At 37.6% G+C, this 17,546-nt stretch overlaps 1 protein-coding gene across 3 annotated transcripts in view; it reads left to right on the top strand.

Moving 5' to 3' along the window:
* Positions 1–17,546, top strand: part of LOC150104992 (uncharacterized) — a 768,027-nt gene that overhangs the window by 134,687 nt on the left and 615,794 nt on the right. For all 3 annotated transcript variants that reach the window (XM_090395452.1, XM_090395451.1, XM_090395453.1), the window contains exon 6: positions 11,369–11,488. In XM_090395452.1, coding sequence (XP_090251578.1) covers positions 11,369–11,488 — 120 coding nt within the window. The remainder of the gene's footprint in view (positions 1–11,368; positions 11,489–17,546) is intronic.

Below are 17,546 nucleotides of genomic sequence, written 5' to 3'. Positions count from 1 at the left end.
GTATGACTTCTGAATCCTAATTCACAGTCCATCTAAAACATATCAGTGTCCACACAGCATTGATATACTATATGTCTTGCAACCTTTTTAAACTTTTTGGATCAGATATATATGTATGCATGCATTGCAAAAATAACAATGACCTGTGTAGCTCAGTGGAAGTAGCATTTGCTTCCTCAGTTAGGCCATCCAAAGAAAGACCTAATTTCAATTATAGTTGCCAGCTAGAGGAACTTTTTATAAGCATTTCTTCAACCGGTTCCAGTGAAGAAACAGGCACACAAGTGCTGCCACCTAGCATACCCTAATGCTAATATGATATATCATTGTCTGAAATAGTGTAGGTTTTATACTCAATTTTTTTTAGTTTAGAGGGCAAAGAAAACCAACTTTGTGACACAGGTAAGCCTGTTTTTTCTCTCACAAAGTTGGTTTTCTTTGCCCTCTAAACTAAAAAAAAATTGAGTATAAAACCTACACTATTTCAGACAATGATATATCATATTAGCATTAGGGTATGCTAGGTGGCAGCACTTGTTTGCCAGTTTCTTCACTGGATGTCACTTAAAAATATTAGTGATTTTCTTGGATCAGCTATCTCAGGCTAACAGTGGTGATTGAACTTCTCACTCAGTTTCCAAAAGTTAGATAGGGCAAAAATTACCTCGCCTACTCCCTGGAAGGGAATGAAAGGTGTTAGTATATTATATATATATCTTCTTCTTCTTCTCTTCCATCTAAGATGGGTTGAGTCTTCTCTTGAGCAGGATCTTCCAGTCTTCTCTATTCCTTCCTGTTCGAAAAAGTTCCTTATATGTTCTGCATCCCGAGATGTTCTTTATTAATTTCAGCCAGATAATTCTTGGTCTTCTGGGTCTTCTTTTTTCAGTTGGAAAAGTATTGATTAGGACGTTAGGAAATCTGTGTCCATGCGCACAGTGTGTCCAAACCATCTCAGTTGTTGTTTTCTAATTTTTTCTATTGTCTTTTTATACAATAGTTATTTCCTGACTGTGATGTTTGTTTTCTTTTCTATCCAACTTGTTCTATTTATTTTTCTTAAGCATTTCATTTCAAATGCCAGCAGTTTTTTCTCCTCTCTTTTTTTAACTGTCCACTATTCTGCTCCATAGATGACTGTTGGTATAATTATTGCTTTATATACTTTGATTTTGGCTTGCTTAGATATCTTGTTTGTTTTCCAGATTTTCTGTAATTTTCCCATGGTGGTCCATCCTATCGCTATACTGTGTTTGATTGTTTTGAGTTCATCTATTGTTTCTGATAGTTTTGATCCAAGGTATATGAAGTTGTCTACTTGTTCTACTTGTTCTCCATTTAAGTTGGCTGAGATGGTAGTTCTGTTCCTTCCTATTTTCATCACTTTTGTCTTTTGTATATTTATTGTCATGTCATATGTTTTACAGGTTTCGTTTAGCTTGTTGATCAACTTTTGTAGTTCATTTGGGGTTCTTGCAAGAAGGATGAGATCATCTGCATATTTCATGTTATTTATGTTTAAACCATTGACATTGATTCCAGGCTCATTCACTATTGCCTTCTTTACAACTTCTTCTAGATATATGTTGAATAGGCATGGGGATAATGGGCATCCTTGCATTACTCCTTTTTGGATCTCTATGGGTTCTGTTGTAAGTGTGTCCTTTTTAATTATTGCATTTGTCTTAGAGTAATATTTTATCAGAAACTGTATTATATATTTGGCTATTGCTTTTCTAGTAGAATTTTAAGAAGAATTTCTCTGTCGATGTTATTGAAAGCTTGTTTAAAGTCCACAAAACAACAATATAATTCTTTATGGTCTTCCCAGCTGAGCTCTGCTAGTTGGTGCAATGTGAAAATGTGGTCTATTGTTGAATAGTTTCCTTGGAAACCAGCTTGTTCCATGCCTATCATTTCTTCATAGGTGTTTTTTAATCTATTTTGTATAATTCTTATGAATATTTTATAGGTGTGAGGGAGTAAATTGATTGGCCTGTAATTTCTGCAGTTTCTTTTGTCTCCTTTCTTGTATATTGGGATGATCTTTCCAGTTATCCAGTCATCTGGGATCTCTTCTGTTTGTAGTATTTTATTGAAAAGGTTGTTAAATATTCTATTGATATGCTGCCTCCATATTTACAGTTCAGTAGGGATAGTATCAATGCCTGGTGCTTTATTGTTTTTCATCTGTTTTATTGCATATCTAACTTCTTCTTGTAAAATTTTTGGGTGATCATTATTTTCTTCTATTGTTGGCATTGTAGTTTTGTTTCCTTGGTGGAAGATAGTCTTAAAATGGTTTGACCAGATTTTTCTTATATATTCAACATTCGCGGTTTCAGTCATCTTGTTGTTTATCATTGTTACTGCTTTTGCTGAGAATTCCTTTGTAATTTCTCTTACAGTATCATGGAAGACTTTTTGGTTGTTTTGTTGGTATGCTTCTTGGCATTTCTTATCTTTTTCTTCTAGCCATTTTTCTTTGGCTTTTTTGCATAGGTTATCAACTTTATTTTTTAGTGCTCTGTATTTTTCTCTATTCTCTTCATTGTTTTGTTGGTTTACAATTATCTTGGCCTCTCTTTTCTATTCTATGGTAGTTATGATTTCTTGGGTTATCCACTGTTTGTTTATTTTGGATTTGGAACCTAGAGTGTCTTTTGCAATTGATAACACTGTTTCTTTTCCTTCTTCCCAGTATTTTCTGCTGTTCTGGAAGATGGAGGGTTTTCATTTCAAGCACATCTGTTCTAAAAATTGACTTCTGCTTGAGCTATCTTTTAGTTTTGATAGGTTGGTGTTTTCTTCTTTTCTGATATTATTTTTCCTGTTGAATTTTATCTTCACTTTGGCAGTTAATATTTCGTGGTCAGTGTCAAAATCAAAACTTCTTAATGTTCGTACATTGTTTACTGATCTTTTCCATTGTTTGTTTATGATGATATAGTCTATACAGTTCTTTATATTACCATCTGGGGATGTCCATGTATATCTATTATTAGGGCGTTGATAGAACAATGTGTTTGTAATCATTAGATCATTTGCTTTACAGAAGTGGAGTAAGTAATTGTTCCCCTCTGTCATCTCTCCATATCCAAATTTCCCCATCACATCTTTTTTGTCTGCTGTGAACTGTCCTATTTTAGCATTAAAATCTCCCATCACTATCATGAGTTCTCTATTTTTGGGATTATCTATTTCCTGTTGTAGTTCTTCATAGAAATTTTCTATTTCTTCCTCTGAGTGGTTACTGTCTGGTGCATATATTTGGATTATTTTAATTGTTTGACCTTTTTCTTTTGCTTGAAGTTTGGCTGTTATTATTCTTGGAGACACTGGGTTTATTTCAATTACTGAGTGTGTAAGTTTCTTTTCAATTAATAATGCAACTCCTTCTCAGTGTATATTATCTTTTCTTCCTAAGAAGTACAGTCTTCCTTCTGGTAAATCCATGAATCCATCTCTGCACCAATGTGTCTCTGATAAACATAAAATACTCCATTTCAGTCTTTTTAAATTTTCCTGGACTAATTGCAATTTTCCAGGTCGGTGGAAAATTGCAATTAGTAAAATTATTGAGGGTGGCTACATGTTTCACATTCTTGGCTGACCACATTGCTATTTCTCACCTACTCTATGTGGTCTTTGAGTAGGTGCGTCGGTTGTCTCGTATGCAGTAGCACTATCTCAGTTTGTAGACTTTCTCCTGCTCATGAAAGTTACTGCCATAATAACGTAGCCAGCTTGCCATGCCTCTGCTACATTCTTTGGTCCACAGCTCTTTATTCTTTATTCAGAGCAACCCATTTGGATTTCCCCCCATCTGCCACCCAGGGGACGTGCCTGGTAGGAGTGTGGTTTCCCCCAAGATATATATATAACAAAGAAAAACAGCACAATCCTTAAATCCCTAATCTCTTGCAATTCAATTTCAGCAATGTAGCATACAGCCAGCAACCTTTTCCCTCTGAAAGCCCACAGCCCTTCCCTTCACCACATTAAACCGAAAGCTATTCTTCCCTGTCTTTTTTTATGCAATGTATGTGTGTGTGTGTATATATATATATGCCAGCCTGGTTGGCTGAGTGGTTAGTGTATCCGCTTTCCAGCTAAGAGACTGCGAGTTCGAATCCCATGTAGGCATGTGTGTGTATATGTATGTGTGTGTGTGTATATATATATATATATATATATATATATATATATAATACAAGTATTCAATTGCTGAAGATATATATATATATATATCTTCAGCAATTGAATACTTCTGATTACTTGAACTCAGTAAATCCCATATCATTAATGTACAAGCTAAATAGCAGCAGATTGAATACAGAATCCCAAAGCACACTGCCAATCAACCACAGACTTTCTCCTAGATATCTTAATGGATTTGTGATGGTTGAATGAATATAAATAGTGAAAGAAGGGTGAATTCCATTGGTTAGAAGAATGATAATCAAGAGCAGGTTTTGAGTGGTAATAAATAGAATAATTAGCAAAAGAGTATACAAGTAATGATAAGAAATTAATCACAAGCAACAGTAACCTAACAAATGCAATTAACAGAATGAAACAGTTAAAAAAAGCACTTAGTGATGTTGACGATAAGATGAAGCATCTGCATCATGAGGGCAGATGATTGATGGAGGAGCAAATGGAAGAGTGCAAAAGAAGTGAGTGCAAAGTAGTAGGGAGAAAGAAGTAATAAATAATTGAGATAAGAGAAAGCACTGTATTGGATCCTATTATGATGAGCGTATGAGAGGATATACAAATTTGTTTTCTGTGAGGAAGGTATAATCATGATGATTGATGATTTGAATGTGAGTAAAAGAGCAAGAAAGTTTTAGTGGTGTTAGAACAAATAATATGAATGGAGAGAATGAGAATATGAATATTGTTTCTATTAGTGATGATGGCTGAGCACACAGAAAGAGCCTACTGTTTTCCTAAACAGGAAATGTTGCAAAAACTAAACAAAGAAAACTCTTCATTATGTATGAAATGTTGGTTTAGTTTTTAAAACCCCAAGGGCATTGAAAAAATGTCCATTCACTGGTGACACCATATTTTGTGAGGTGTCATTAATGAGATGAAGATGCAGTGTGTCGTTGTCATCAGAAGGGACTCGATTATATTCACAAATATAACAGGGCTCAGAGCAAGACTGTGAGATTCATTGTTCTTTAAGTGACAAAAGTTGGTGGTGCTAAGAAACAGTTTCATAAACTATAAAAGTTTAATTTGCATTCAAAATAAACTCTACTTAAAAAAATGTAAAGTTTGTGAGGAAAGTGAAAGTGATCAGTGTGCCATTCAACTATGACAGTGATGAACTGATAGGATTAGCAGAGATGATGAACAGCATGCTTGCAGAACTCTGTTTGAAAAAAAAAAGAAACCAAAAGGAAGTACAGTTTGTGAATAAGTGTGCTGAATCTGAAGGAAACGTAGAACTGTACAAAATGACATTATTTAATATGTTTGGTATGGATTATTTAGAGTGGCTTTGAGCATAAAAGATTATATAGAGTGACTTTGGGCATCTCTCACCTCAGAGCCACTCTTTGCCCAAAGAGTGGCTTTGAGGTTTCAACCTTTATTGAGGTCTCGTCAGTGGGAGTCAGGCCCAGAGGGGGAGATACCAAGTTAGAAGCAATGGAGAGGTCATCTTTACCTATAGGAGTTGCCAAAAGGTATGCCACCTTATTATTAAATTACTATGGATTTAGAGAAAGATGTTGAAAGTTTATTTTGCACTTGGTCAGACTATAATAAATATATAAGTAAAGATGACCTTTCCATTGCTTCTGCCCTGGTATCTCCACCTCTGGGCCTGGCTCCCACTGATCAGACCTCAATAAAGGTCGAAACCGGTCTGGGTAGTGGCCCTTCCTTTAATGCATAACATTATACATATCCGCAAGATGTGTTTTGCATTATGGGAGATACTGAGATAGGAGTGATGATAGCTTGGTCCACCTTTGCTCCGAGTTGCCTGGTGTTGCACTGCCTTTCCTCAGTCCTGAAGATATTTTCAGGTGCAAACTTTGTTTGCTCACACTTGGATAAACGATTAAACTAAATTTATTATAGGCTAACCAAGTGCAAAATAAACTTTCAACATCTTTCTCTAAATCCAGAGTAATTTAATAATAAGGTGGCACACCTTTTGGCAACTCCTATAGGTAAGATGACCTCTCCATTGCTTCTGCCTTGGTATCTCCACCTTTGGGCCTGGCTCCCACTAATGAGACCTTAATAAAGGTCGAAACCAGTCTGGGTAGTGGCCCTTCCCTTAATGGATAACATTATACATATCTGCAAGGAGATGTGTTTTGCATTATGGGAGAATACTAAGATAGGAGTGATGATAGCTTGGTCCACCTTTGCTCCGAGTTGCCTGGTGTTGCACTACCTTTTCCTCAGTCCTGAAGATATTTTCAGCTGCAAACTTTGTTTGCTCACACTTGGATAAAGGATTAAACTAAATTTATTACAGTTAAACTTATAAACAACACTATGTCATGGTAATATATCAATCTATATTGTGGTTCTGTGTTTCACTATGTTTTGTAATTTGTTCCTAGTGATGAAGACAATTTTATAATTGAAATATTTGAAGATACATTTCATGGCTTTATAAATGTTATGGATATATGGAATTTCTAAGATTATATGATATCTAGACATGTTGCTTTTAGAAGAAGGTACATAATTTTAGGCTGAATGAATAGCATAATCTAAAGTTGTTTGTGAATATTCTTGAAATTGGAAGATCGCTTTCAGACATGTAAGTTCTTATTACATGTCTGAAATGATGTTTAAAGATTAATATTTGTAGGAATTGATGATGAATTTTAGTAATATGACAGATTTTTTGATACAATAAGAGTGATAAGAGGTGAAATGCAAAAAATTTTCAATGCTGGTGGGTGTGAAGAATACTTGAGTACTGATATGATGATTGAATCTAGTGAGGATCACATTTAAGAAGTTTACAGATATGTCATCTTTTGTATTCAATGGAGAATTTTAATCTATATCTAAACATGTTTCAAAGAATGAAATAACTGTTGGAGAATGTTGTATGGAAAAATTGCAATCAGGAGTACATATCTATTCCTGATTGTATTTATTATTATTATTATTACGTGACATCTCCAAGGAGTCCAAAGACTCATCGAGGGAGGTCACCTACTCTACAACTCTCCGTTTCCACCACTCAATCCATCAACTACAGAGAACCACATCATCTACACCAATGTTATCTACTGCTCACCAACACCACTAGTATTTTCACAGACAGTCACAAACATCCATGCCCATGGTGGGATTCAAACCCGCAGACTTTCAGCTGGAGAGTGGATACACTAACCACTCGCCCAATGAGGCTGGCATTCTATTCTTTTGTATTCTTGTTGTATTATTTTATTGTTCTTTTGTATTATTTTATTATTCTTTTGTATTCTTTTGTTGTATTGTATTTTTTAAAATTATTATTGCACCCTCTATGGAGTTGGCAGACTCATCATAGGAGGTTCATTCAACTGACAACATATTTATCATACTGAATGTTGAAAGTTTTTTCCCACTTGGTTAGACTATAATAAATTTAGTTTAATCCTTTATCCATGTGTAAGCAACAAAGTTTGTGCCTGAAGTATCTTCAGGACTGAGGCAACTTGTGGTAAAGGTGGACCAAGCTCTCATCACTCCTTATCTTAGTATCTCCCATAATGCAAAGCACCTCTCTCTCTCTGCAGACATATACAATGCTATGCATTAAGGGAAGGGCCACTACTCAGACCGGTTTCAACCGTTATTGAATGCTCAAGTACAGGTCAAACTCCAAAAACTCATTGTTGTTCCTCTCAGTAACAGGCTCACCCTGCCACTGAGAAGAACTCTCAGCATTGGCTCTACTCCATGGCAGACTTACTCTGCCACCGAGCAGAACTGCTCATTTGCTCATATGTCATCTGAGGGGGTAACAGCAACAGCCTCAGTTAACTTCACGGGCTACAGCATTGCCATTCATCACCCAAGCTTCTAACCGTTTTCGACCTTTCGTCAGTGGGAGCCAGACCCAGAGTTGGTGATACCAAGGTGGAAGCAATGGAGAAGTCATATTTACTTATACGAGTTGCCAAAAGGTGTATCACATTATTATTAAATTACTCTGGATTTAGAGAAATATGTTGGAAGTTTTTTCCCCACTTGGTTAGACTATAATAAATTTAGTTTAATCCTTTATCCAAGTGTAAGCAAACAAAGTTTGCGCCTGAAGTATCTTCAGGACTGAGGCAACTCGTCGCTCTTCTCTTAATGCATAGCATTATATATGTCCACAAGATGTGCTTTGCATTATGGGAGATACTAAGATATGGAGTGATGAGAACTTGGTCCACCCTTACCACGAGTTGCCTCAATCCTGAAGATACTTCAGGTGCAAACTTTGTTTGCTTACACTTGGATAAAGGATTAAACCAAATTTATTATATCATACTGGATCTTAAAAATCCTTAACACTCCTTTCATTAACATGTTCGCTTCCATGCTACTTCGGCATAATACGCCAAGCAGTTTTCACTTCTTCAAGGTCAGTATGGTAATCTCGTTGTCAGTAATAATCGACATACGAGTATACTCGTAGTTGGCTTTTGTGGAGCATATTCCATCTATGAGTATATACAGTTTTGCTGCTAGCTCCACAAGCCAAGCATTTTCACTTATTCAAGGTCAGTATGGGTAAGCCGGCGGTAAGCGTCATATGAGTATACTCGTAGCTGGCTTGTGTGGCTCATATACCAACTACGAGTATATTCGTAGTTGGCAGCGAACGTGTTAACAATACATTCTGGTAATGCATTCCATTCACTGACAATTCTCCATGTAATCACACCCCTCTTCACCACACACTTACATAACTTCCAGGGATGACCTCTGGGTTTTCCCCTCTCATCTTCTACTCTTTTTACAATCCCATTTGGATTATTCTAATAAAATCCTCTCACTAACTTAAATGTTTCTATCATATCACCTCTTTTCCTCCTATCCACCAAACTCTGCAATCTACATTTATTCAACCTCTCTCTCTCTTTCTCTCTCTCTCTCTCTCTCTCTCTCTCTCCATAGCAATCATTCCAAAGTCTTGATTTTATTTTAGTCACTCGTCTCTGGACTCTCTCTGATGTTTCTACATCACACTGAAAACCAGGTGATCAAATTTGAGCAGAATAGTCCAAGTGTGGTCTGACCAGTGCTTTATATAGTGGCACAACCACTTCCTTATCTCTACATGTTAAAATACTTCTTATCATAGCAGCATTACAATGTGCAACATTTGCAATACTTTCAATATGCCCTCTAAACTTCAGTCTACTATCTATCAGGGGCGTGCCGGCCATATGTGCAATGTGTGCAATGCACACAGCCGCCAGGATAGTAAAGGTGCTAAAGAGGAGGAAATACTTAAAAAAAAACGTTTTTTAAGTGATTTTTTTTATTGGAGGAGGGGGAGGGGATATGGGCATCAACTAAAGTTTTGCACACCGGCGCCGGACACTACTGGCGTGCCCCTGCTATCTACCATCACCCCCAACTCTCAAATCTCATCCACTTTCTGCATTACAGCACCATCAATATAATACACTGCCTTATATTTCTGTACTCCAAAATGCAACGTCTTGCACTTATTAATATTAAAACTACAATCCCACTCCTTTCTCCAAGTCAAAAGTTTATTCAAATCTTCCTGAAGGGAATTAACATTAGCAGTACTACTTATAATTCACCCAAACTTTGCATCATCAGCAAACAACTGAAGATCCCCCCCTCCTGGTCAGTCCACATAATATATCATTTACAAACAAGTTAAACAGCAGGTGGGGGACAAGAACAGAACCTGGGTCATGCCATTGGTTACCTTCCTTTTGTTGAGATACTGCTCCATTATACACAACTTGTACCATTCTCTAACCAATCTATTCCCGTCCTCTGCAGCTTGTCATATGATATGATGGTATCTTTTGCAAAGTACAAGAATATCACTCTATATGATTCTCCCTTATCTAACGCACTTGTTACCTTACCCTATCATAAAATGCAAGTAAATTGCTAAAACAGGACCTACACTTTACAAATCCATGCTGACCATCATGAAGAATGCTATGTCCATCAACCCTATCCTGTATTCTCTTCTTGATCATTCTCTCCAGCACCTTGACCACAACTACAGTTATACAGACTGGTCTATAATTGCAAAGTTATGTCCTAGAATCATTCTTGTGGGGTAGTACTATTTTACCTTCTTTCCACTCCTTAGGAACCCTATCCACTTCAAGACTTTTAAGGGTATAGCCAACTGTTGTTCACATTCTTTAAGAATATGGCATTCCTTAATAACGCGTTCCTTAATATGCCTCAGTAGCGCAATTGGAAGAACAACAGTACATTGCGCCCTTCGATTGGAATAGGCCTAAGTTCGATTCTCGTTGTGACGGGAGGAATCTTTATGTGAACATTTTTAATCGAAGGTGAGTTAGCCGATTTCATACAGAGGTAGCAGGGTTTTTTCTACTGGAAACTCGGGTTTTTCATCCCGCATACAGAAAAATTGGCCCTTCAGAACACGCAAATTACAGACAAAAATACTAGTTGTGGTGGTGGTGGTGGGCAGTAGATGCCATTGATGGAGATGATCGGTAGTAGAGGTTCGGTGTAGTGGTGAAGACAGTTGTGTGGGTGTCCTTCCGCGATGAGTCTTTGGACTCCTTTGAGGTATCACAAATAATAATAATAATAATAATAATAATACATGGTGATATGTCATCCATTCGCACAGCCTTATCTAACCCAATCAAAACCTTACTTCTGATTCTTTTATTTCCAATTTCCATTTCTCCTAATACCTCCCTCCCTTCTATATATTGCACTGCATCATTTACACCATCATAATATATACTGGTAAAATGCTTGTTCAGTAATTTTTCTATATCCTTTCATTTAACCACCTTACTGGCCATTATGGATCAAATACGCTATCTCATATACTTCGTATCCATCATATATTTCAATGTAATATCAATGGTATTACAATTTTAATATGCACTTGGCATCCATGATAAACTTGACGTCTTGGCCGGTAGCGTGGTTAATAATCTTTCAACGTAATTACTCCAGATATCCAGAATATTTTCAGCATCATATTTTTAAACTTTGATTCTTTTATATTACTCTTTAATCCATTTCTGACCTTTACAATACACATATCTTAGTTTCCTTATATATTTTTTCTTTCCTTAATGAATATTGCTTTAATTTACCAAAATATTACTTATACATTTAACTTTTTTTGTAGGTTCAGGATTGGTTGCAGAATAAAGAAAATGAATGTATCAAGCAAAGAAATCTGGGAGATTCATCACCCACTGCAGAAATCCTACTACATGAGCATAGTAAAACAGAGACAGAGGCAAATGTAAGCATTAAAATTTTTTGTCTTTCTTTGTATATTTGAATTATTATTATTAACACCCAACCTCCATGGAGTCAGAGACTCATTGTGGAAGGTACTCACTATTGCATACAATGCTCATCCAACCACGTCTTAAACTGATTCATTGTGTCCACATCCACAACACACTCAGGCAATGCATTCAACTCACCTACCACCCTCCTTGCAAAGAAAATGCTTCTCACTCCTTTGCTCACACCCTCCTTATACAGTTTCCAGTAATGGCCTCTTGTTCTACTTCCCTCTCCAATTCTATGAAAATTTCTACCATGTCTATCTGATAACAACCCCTGACCAGTTTATATGTCTCAATCATATCCCCCCCCCCCTCTTCCTCCTAATCATGAGGCTCTGCAACTTACACTCCCTCAATCTGTCTGCGTACTCCACATTCCAAAGACCACTAACTACCTTTGTGAATCTTCTCTGTACCCTTTCCAACATATCCTCATTACCATGAAAACCTGGTGACCAAATCTGTGCACAATAATCCATACGAGGCCTGATCAAGGCCTTATACAATGGAATCATAACCTCTCTATTTCTGCATGTCAGGATTCTCTGCATCATTGCCATTATTCGATGTGATGTCTTCACAACTTGTGCAATGTGGCCCCTGAATTTCACTTACTTGTTCAGCATCATACCTAGGTCTCTCATCTCCTCAACTTCTGTTAAAGTTTCCCCACCAAGTTTATACTTGGCATCTCATCGTTGCTTACCAAATCTCAAAACCTTACACTTGGCAACATTGAACTGACTGTTCCACTTACCTACCCATTCATGCAATCTATTCAAGTCCTCTTGTAAGGTATTAACATCAGCCTGACTGTGCATTGCTCTCCCCAGTTTTGCATCATCTGCAAACCACTGTATATCACTAGTTAATCCCAACCCAATATCATTAACATACAAATTGATCAACAATGGCCCCAAAACTCACCCCTGTGGCACACACCACTGGTGACCTTTCTCTTTCAAGATACTGCACCTATCCTATCTGACAGCCAGTCACTGATCCAACACAGAAGTCTGTTATCCAATCCCAACTCTTTCAATTTAATTAAGAGCTTGTCATGTGGCAGTCTATCAAAAGCCTTTGCAAAATTCAAGTACACCACTGTATATGCATCTCCACTGTCCAAGGTATTTGTCACCTTGTTATAGTACATAAGTAAGTTAGTGAAACATGATCTCCCCTTAACAAACCCATGCTGATAACCACAGAGAATACTGCTGTTATCAACCCATTTCTGTATTCTACTTCTCACCATCTCTCCAGGACCTTCACAACAACTTCAGATATACAGACCAGACTATAATTTGAAGCTATAGCCTTATCACCACCTTTATGCAGTGGAACAATTTTACCCTCCTTCCACTCCCTTGGAACCTGTGCTGTTGCCAAACTCTTGTTAAACAGGCATGCCAATGCTAATGCCAGTTCCCTGCAACATTCTCTTAAGATGTGTGGTGATATTTCATCAAATCCTATCACCTTATTAATATCAAGGTTATTTATTTCCTCAAATATCTCCTACTCACTCATTTTAAGCTATCCTCTCCAATGTCTTCTACACTCAAGTTCCTCATGATTCCACCCCGATCAGGATGAAACACACTGCAGCAGTTACCATTCTACCACTTTCATCCCTTAACTTCATCTTTCCGTGATCATTCTTCCTTCTACTTGCCACATATCTTAAAAACTCTCTAGGGTTTTTCTTAGCCTGATTTTCCAATTTCTGCTCATACTCTACTTTTGTTTTCCTTACTAACTGAGTCACTCTTCTGGCTTGTTCTTTATATTCTTCATGTGACTGATTACCATTATTCAACTTGTACTTCCTCCAAAGTACTTTCTTTTTCCAGATTTCATGCTTAAGCTCCACATTCATCCATTTTAACACCAACCTTATTTAGCGTTTTGGCTTTTGGAATACATTCATACATTGATGCTATTATATATTTCTTTGTGAGTTCCCATGCAGTTTATTTCCTTACTACTCAACTCCTCATTCCATGTTATAGCTCCAAGCTGTCTCCTAAGCTTGTCATAATCACTAGCCTTATAATTCCACATATATCCTTTCCTCACAAAAGTCTGCATATGATTAGCCACAACACAGGTGATTACTTCATGATTACTTTCACCAACTGGAGGAAAATGTGAAACCCCTCTAACAATTACATCCTCTGATGAAATGATGAGAACTAGAACTCTTGATCCTCGCGTGCCTTTCTTTATATGCTGCCAGAGATAGTTATCTCTCAAGAACTTGAGAAATTCACTTTCCTTATTCCCAAATGCTATCTCTTTATTCCACTCTATACCACCATCATTAAAATCACCCATAATAATTATCCATCCTTTGTTCACTAATCCAAGTTGTTTATACATTTCTTCATCACCTTCCACATTCCCAGGCCTATAGCAACATCTAACTAAATATGTCTTCCTCTCAACCTCCATGTTACACCACACTGCCTCATAACCATTGCCACTATTTAACTCTTTCATGTCTAACTTATGTGGACTTAATTCCCCTGCTATCATCACCAGCACAACTCTCCCCCCTTCCTGCCCTTTCTATCCTCACGAAAAATACTCTACCCGTCCATTTCTATTCCTGTTACGATATTATCTTCATTCAACCATGTTTCACTTATTCCAATGATTTGCAGGCGAATAAACTCAATCACTGAAACTACTTCATCCCCTTTATTTCTGATACTTCTAGCATTTGTAAACAAACACAACAGTTCAATTTTAGGTCTGTAGCCAGTCCTATTATTATTATTATTATTATTACCACCCCAAGACCTCATGGAGTCAAAGACTCATCTGGGAGGTCCTTTTATCACACACACAGCTCATCGTACCGTGTTTTAAACACATTCAAACTCTTTGCAGACACCACATTCTCAGGCAAGGCATTCCAATCATTCACAACTCTGCACGAAAAAAACCTACCTCTCACTCTCCCTCTTTGTACAGTTTCCAGGGATGACCTCTTGTTCTCCCCTGATCTCCCACTATTCTCTGTAAAACTTCTCCAGCATTGATCCTATAACAACCCCTTACCAACTTGTAGGTTTCTATCATATCTCCCTCCTTCCTCCTGTCCACCAGACTCTGCAAATTACATCTTCTCAATCATTCTCATACTCGACATTCCAGAGGTCAGAAACTACCTTAGTCAGTCTCCTTTGAACCCTTTCCAACATCTCTTCATCCTTCTGAAAACCCAGTGACCAAATCTGCGCACAATAGTCTATGTGGGGCATAATCAAAGCCTTATACAACAGAACAAGAATCTCCTTACTTCTACACATCAGTGTCCTCCACATCATTTCCAGAAGCCTTTGTGTTGTCTTCACAATTTTGGCGATGTCTTCTCTAAATTTTAGATCCTTATCCACTATCATCCCCAGATCTCTTATTTACTCCACCTCCAATAATATATCCTCACCAAGTATAAATTCTGCATCCCATTTTTGTTTTCCAAATTTTGAAACCTTACATTTTGCAACATTGAACTCACATCCCCATTTCCTTGCCCAATCACTCAATCTATTCAAGTCTTCCTGTAAGGCCACAACATCTTCACTATACTTCATGGTAGTGAAGTGTAGTGAAGTTGTTTGCAGATGATTCAACTTTGAATCATCTGCAAACAACTGAATATCTCCATCCAAATCTTCACCTATATCATTAATATACAAGTTAAACAGCAATGGACCTAAAACAGACCCCTGAGGTACTGCACTAGTGACTTTCCTTTTCCTGGATATCGCTCCCCCATACACAATTTGTTGATACCTATGAGATAACCAGTCTGCAATCTAATATCCAACCCCCATCTGCTCTAGTTTGATTGTCACCCTATCATGAGGTACTCTATCAAAAGCCTTTATGAAATCCAAGTATATTACTGGGTATCCTTTTCCTCTGTCCTAGGAAGCAGTCACTTTATTGTAATAAGTAAGTAGATTACTAAAACATGACCTCCCTTTAGCAAATCCATGCTGTCCATCAAAGATATTGCCATTGTTATCAACCCAACTCTGGATCCTAGTTCTTAACCACAACCTGACACACAGATAGGCCTATAGTTTGATGCTTGAGTTCGATCACCTGCTTTATGAAGTGGCACAATCTTGCCCTCCTTCCACTCCTTAGGAACTTGACCGAGTGCAAGATTCATATTAAAAAAATATGTCAAGGCAGGTGTCAACTCCCTGGTACATTTCTTCAGAATACGTGCTGATATATTATCAAGTCCCACAGCCTTATTAACATCTAATTTACGCAACTCCCCATACACCTGTTGCTCACTTATAGTCAGTCTCTCTTCCCCATCATCAACTGCTCTCAATCCCTCCATGAAGTCACATTCACAAGATTGAAAGATCTTTATGAACATTCACAAGATTGAAAGATCTTTATGAACTGCTCATTAAGTATCTCCACCACACATTCTACATCAGCTGTCTTTATACCATTTTCCCCAATCAATGTCACCCTTTCCATAATCATTCTTTCTTTTGCTGGCTACATATCGAAAGAACTCCTTAGGATTATTTTTGGCTTCATTAACCAACTGCTGTTCATACCTCTCTTTAGCTACCCTCACCAACCAAGTCACCCTCCTTGCTTGATCTTTGTAGACCTCATTGAATTGGTTATTTCCACTTCTATTATGCTGCCTCCAGAATGCCCTTTTTCTCTGTATCACATGCTAAATCTTTTTATTCATCCATCTCACATCCACCTTATTTAACCTTCTCACCCTTGGAATACATTTAGACATCTACTAAACAGTTTTTGAAAATCCCCCAAGCTGCATTGATCTCTTTTCCAGCTAACTCCTCATTCCACGCTACACCTGCAAGCTGTCTCCTGAACTCTTCATAATCACCCCCCTTGTAGTTCCACATATATCCTTTTCTCACAGAGGTCCTCACACTGCTGGCAACCACCCAGGTAATCACCTCATGGTCACTCTCACCAATTGGTCGATGATTTGACACCTCATTTATAATTACATCCTCTGATGAGATGATCAAATGCAAGACCTTCAATCCTCATGTGCCCTCTGTTAACTACTGTCTGCGGTAGTTATCCCTCAAAAACTCAAGAAACTCATTTTCTTTACTTCCAGTTGCTATCTCATCATTCCAGTCTATATTGCCATAATTAAATTTGCCCATAATGATCACCCTTTTCTTATTTGCTTGACTAATTTGATTATACATTTCATTATCACCACCATCCACATTCCTTGGTCTATAACAACATCTACCCAAGTATTTGAATCCATTCACCTCTATCTCACACCATACTGCTTCAAACCACTGGCACTATTTCCCTCTTGCATCTGTACTTTGTATGGACATAACTCTTTCTCTGTCATCAATAGCACCCCTCACTTTTTACCCCTTCTGTCCTCACGAAACACATTCATACCCTTCCATCTCTATTCCTGTCAGGATGTTGTCCTCTTCCAACCATGTCTCACTTATTCTGACAATCTTTGGGTGAGCAGACACAGTTAGTGCAACCATTTCATCTGCCTTGTTTCTTATACTTCTAGCATTGGTATACAAACACAACAGCTCATTTCTGGATCTACAGCTAGTTCCACTGATACCACTCACTCGATGTATTCTCTCCATGCTAGACTGGGGCCATTTCCCTTTCTGCTTCTTAATTTTGAAACCCTTTTCAATTCCAATTGTTTCCTCTTTATCCCTGGTCATCCCATTCCTTTCCTGCCATCCACCTTTCTCATGCTGTGTACCCCTGTTCACCCTGAACCTCCCCATTTCCCTGCTCCTCTTGCACTCTCATTTTCTATACTCATACCATTCACTTCCCCATTCATAACCACATCTTCAATCTCTCCTGTCTTACTCTCCTGCACTTCCACATCACTTCCCACTCGATCTTATTCATTGTCTCTATTCACTTCTCTACATTCCAGCAGCAGTCTCTCTAAGTGACTCACACCATAACCAC

The sequence above is a fragment of the Typopeltis vanoorti genome, chromosome 7, assembly GCF_054136105.1.
Source record: "Typopeltis vanoorti isolate ZY-2024b chromosome 7, IOZ_Tvanoo_1.0, whole genome shotgun sequence".
Taxonomy (NCBI): Eukaryota; Metazoa; Arthropoda; class Arachnida; order Uropygi; family Thelyphonidae; genus Typopeltis; species Typopeltis vanoorti.
Note: the sequence above shows the minus strand (reverse complement) of the source record. Positions and strands in the feature narration are given on the sequence as shown.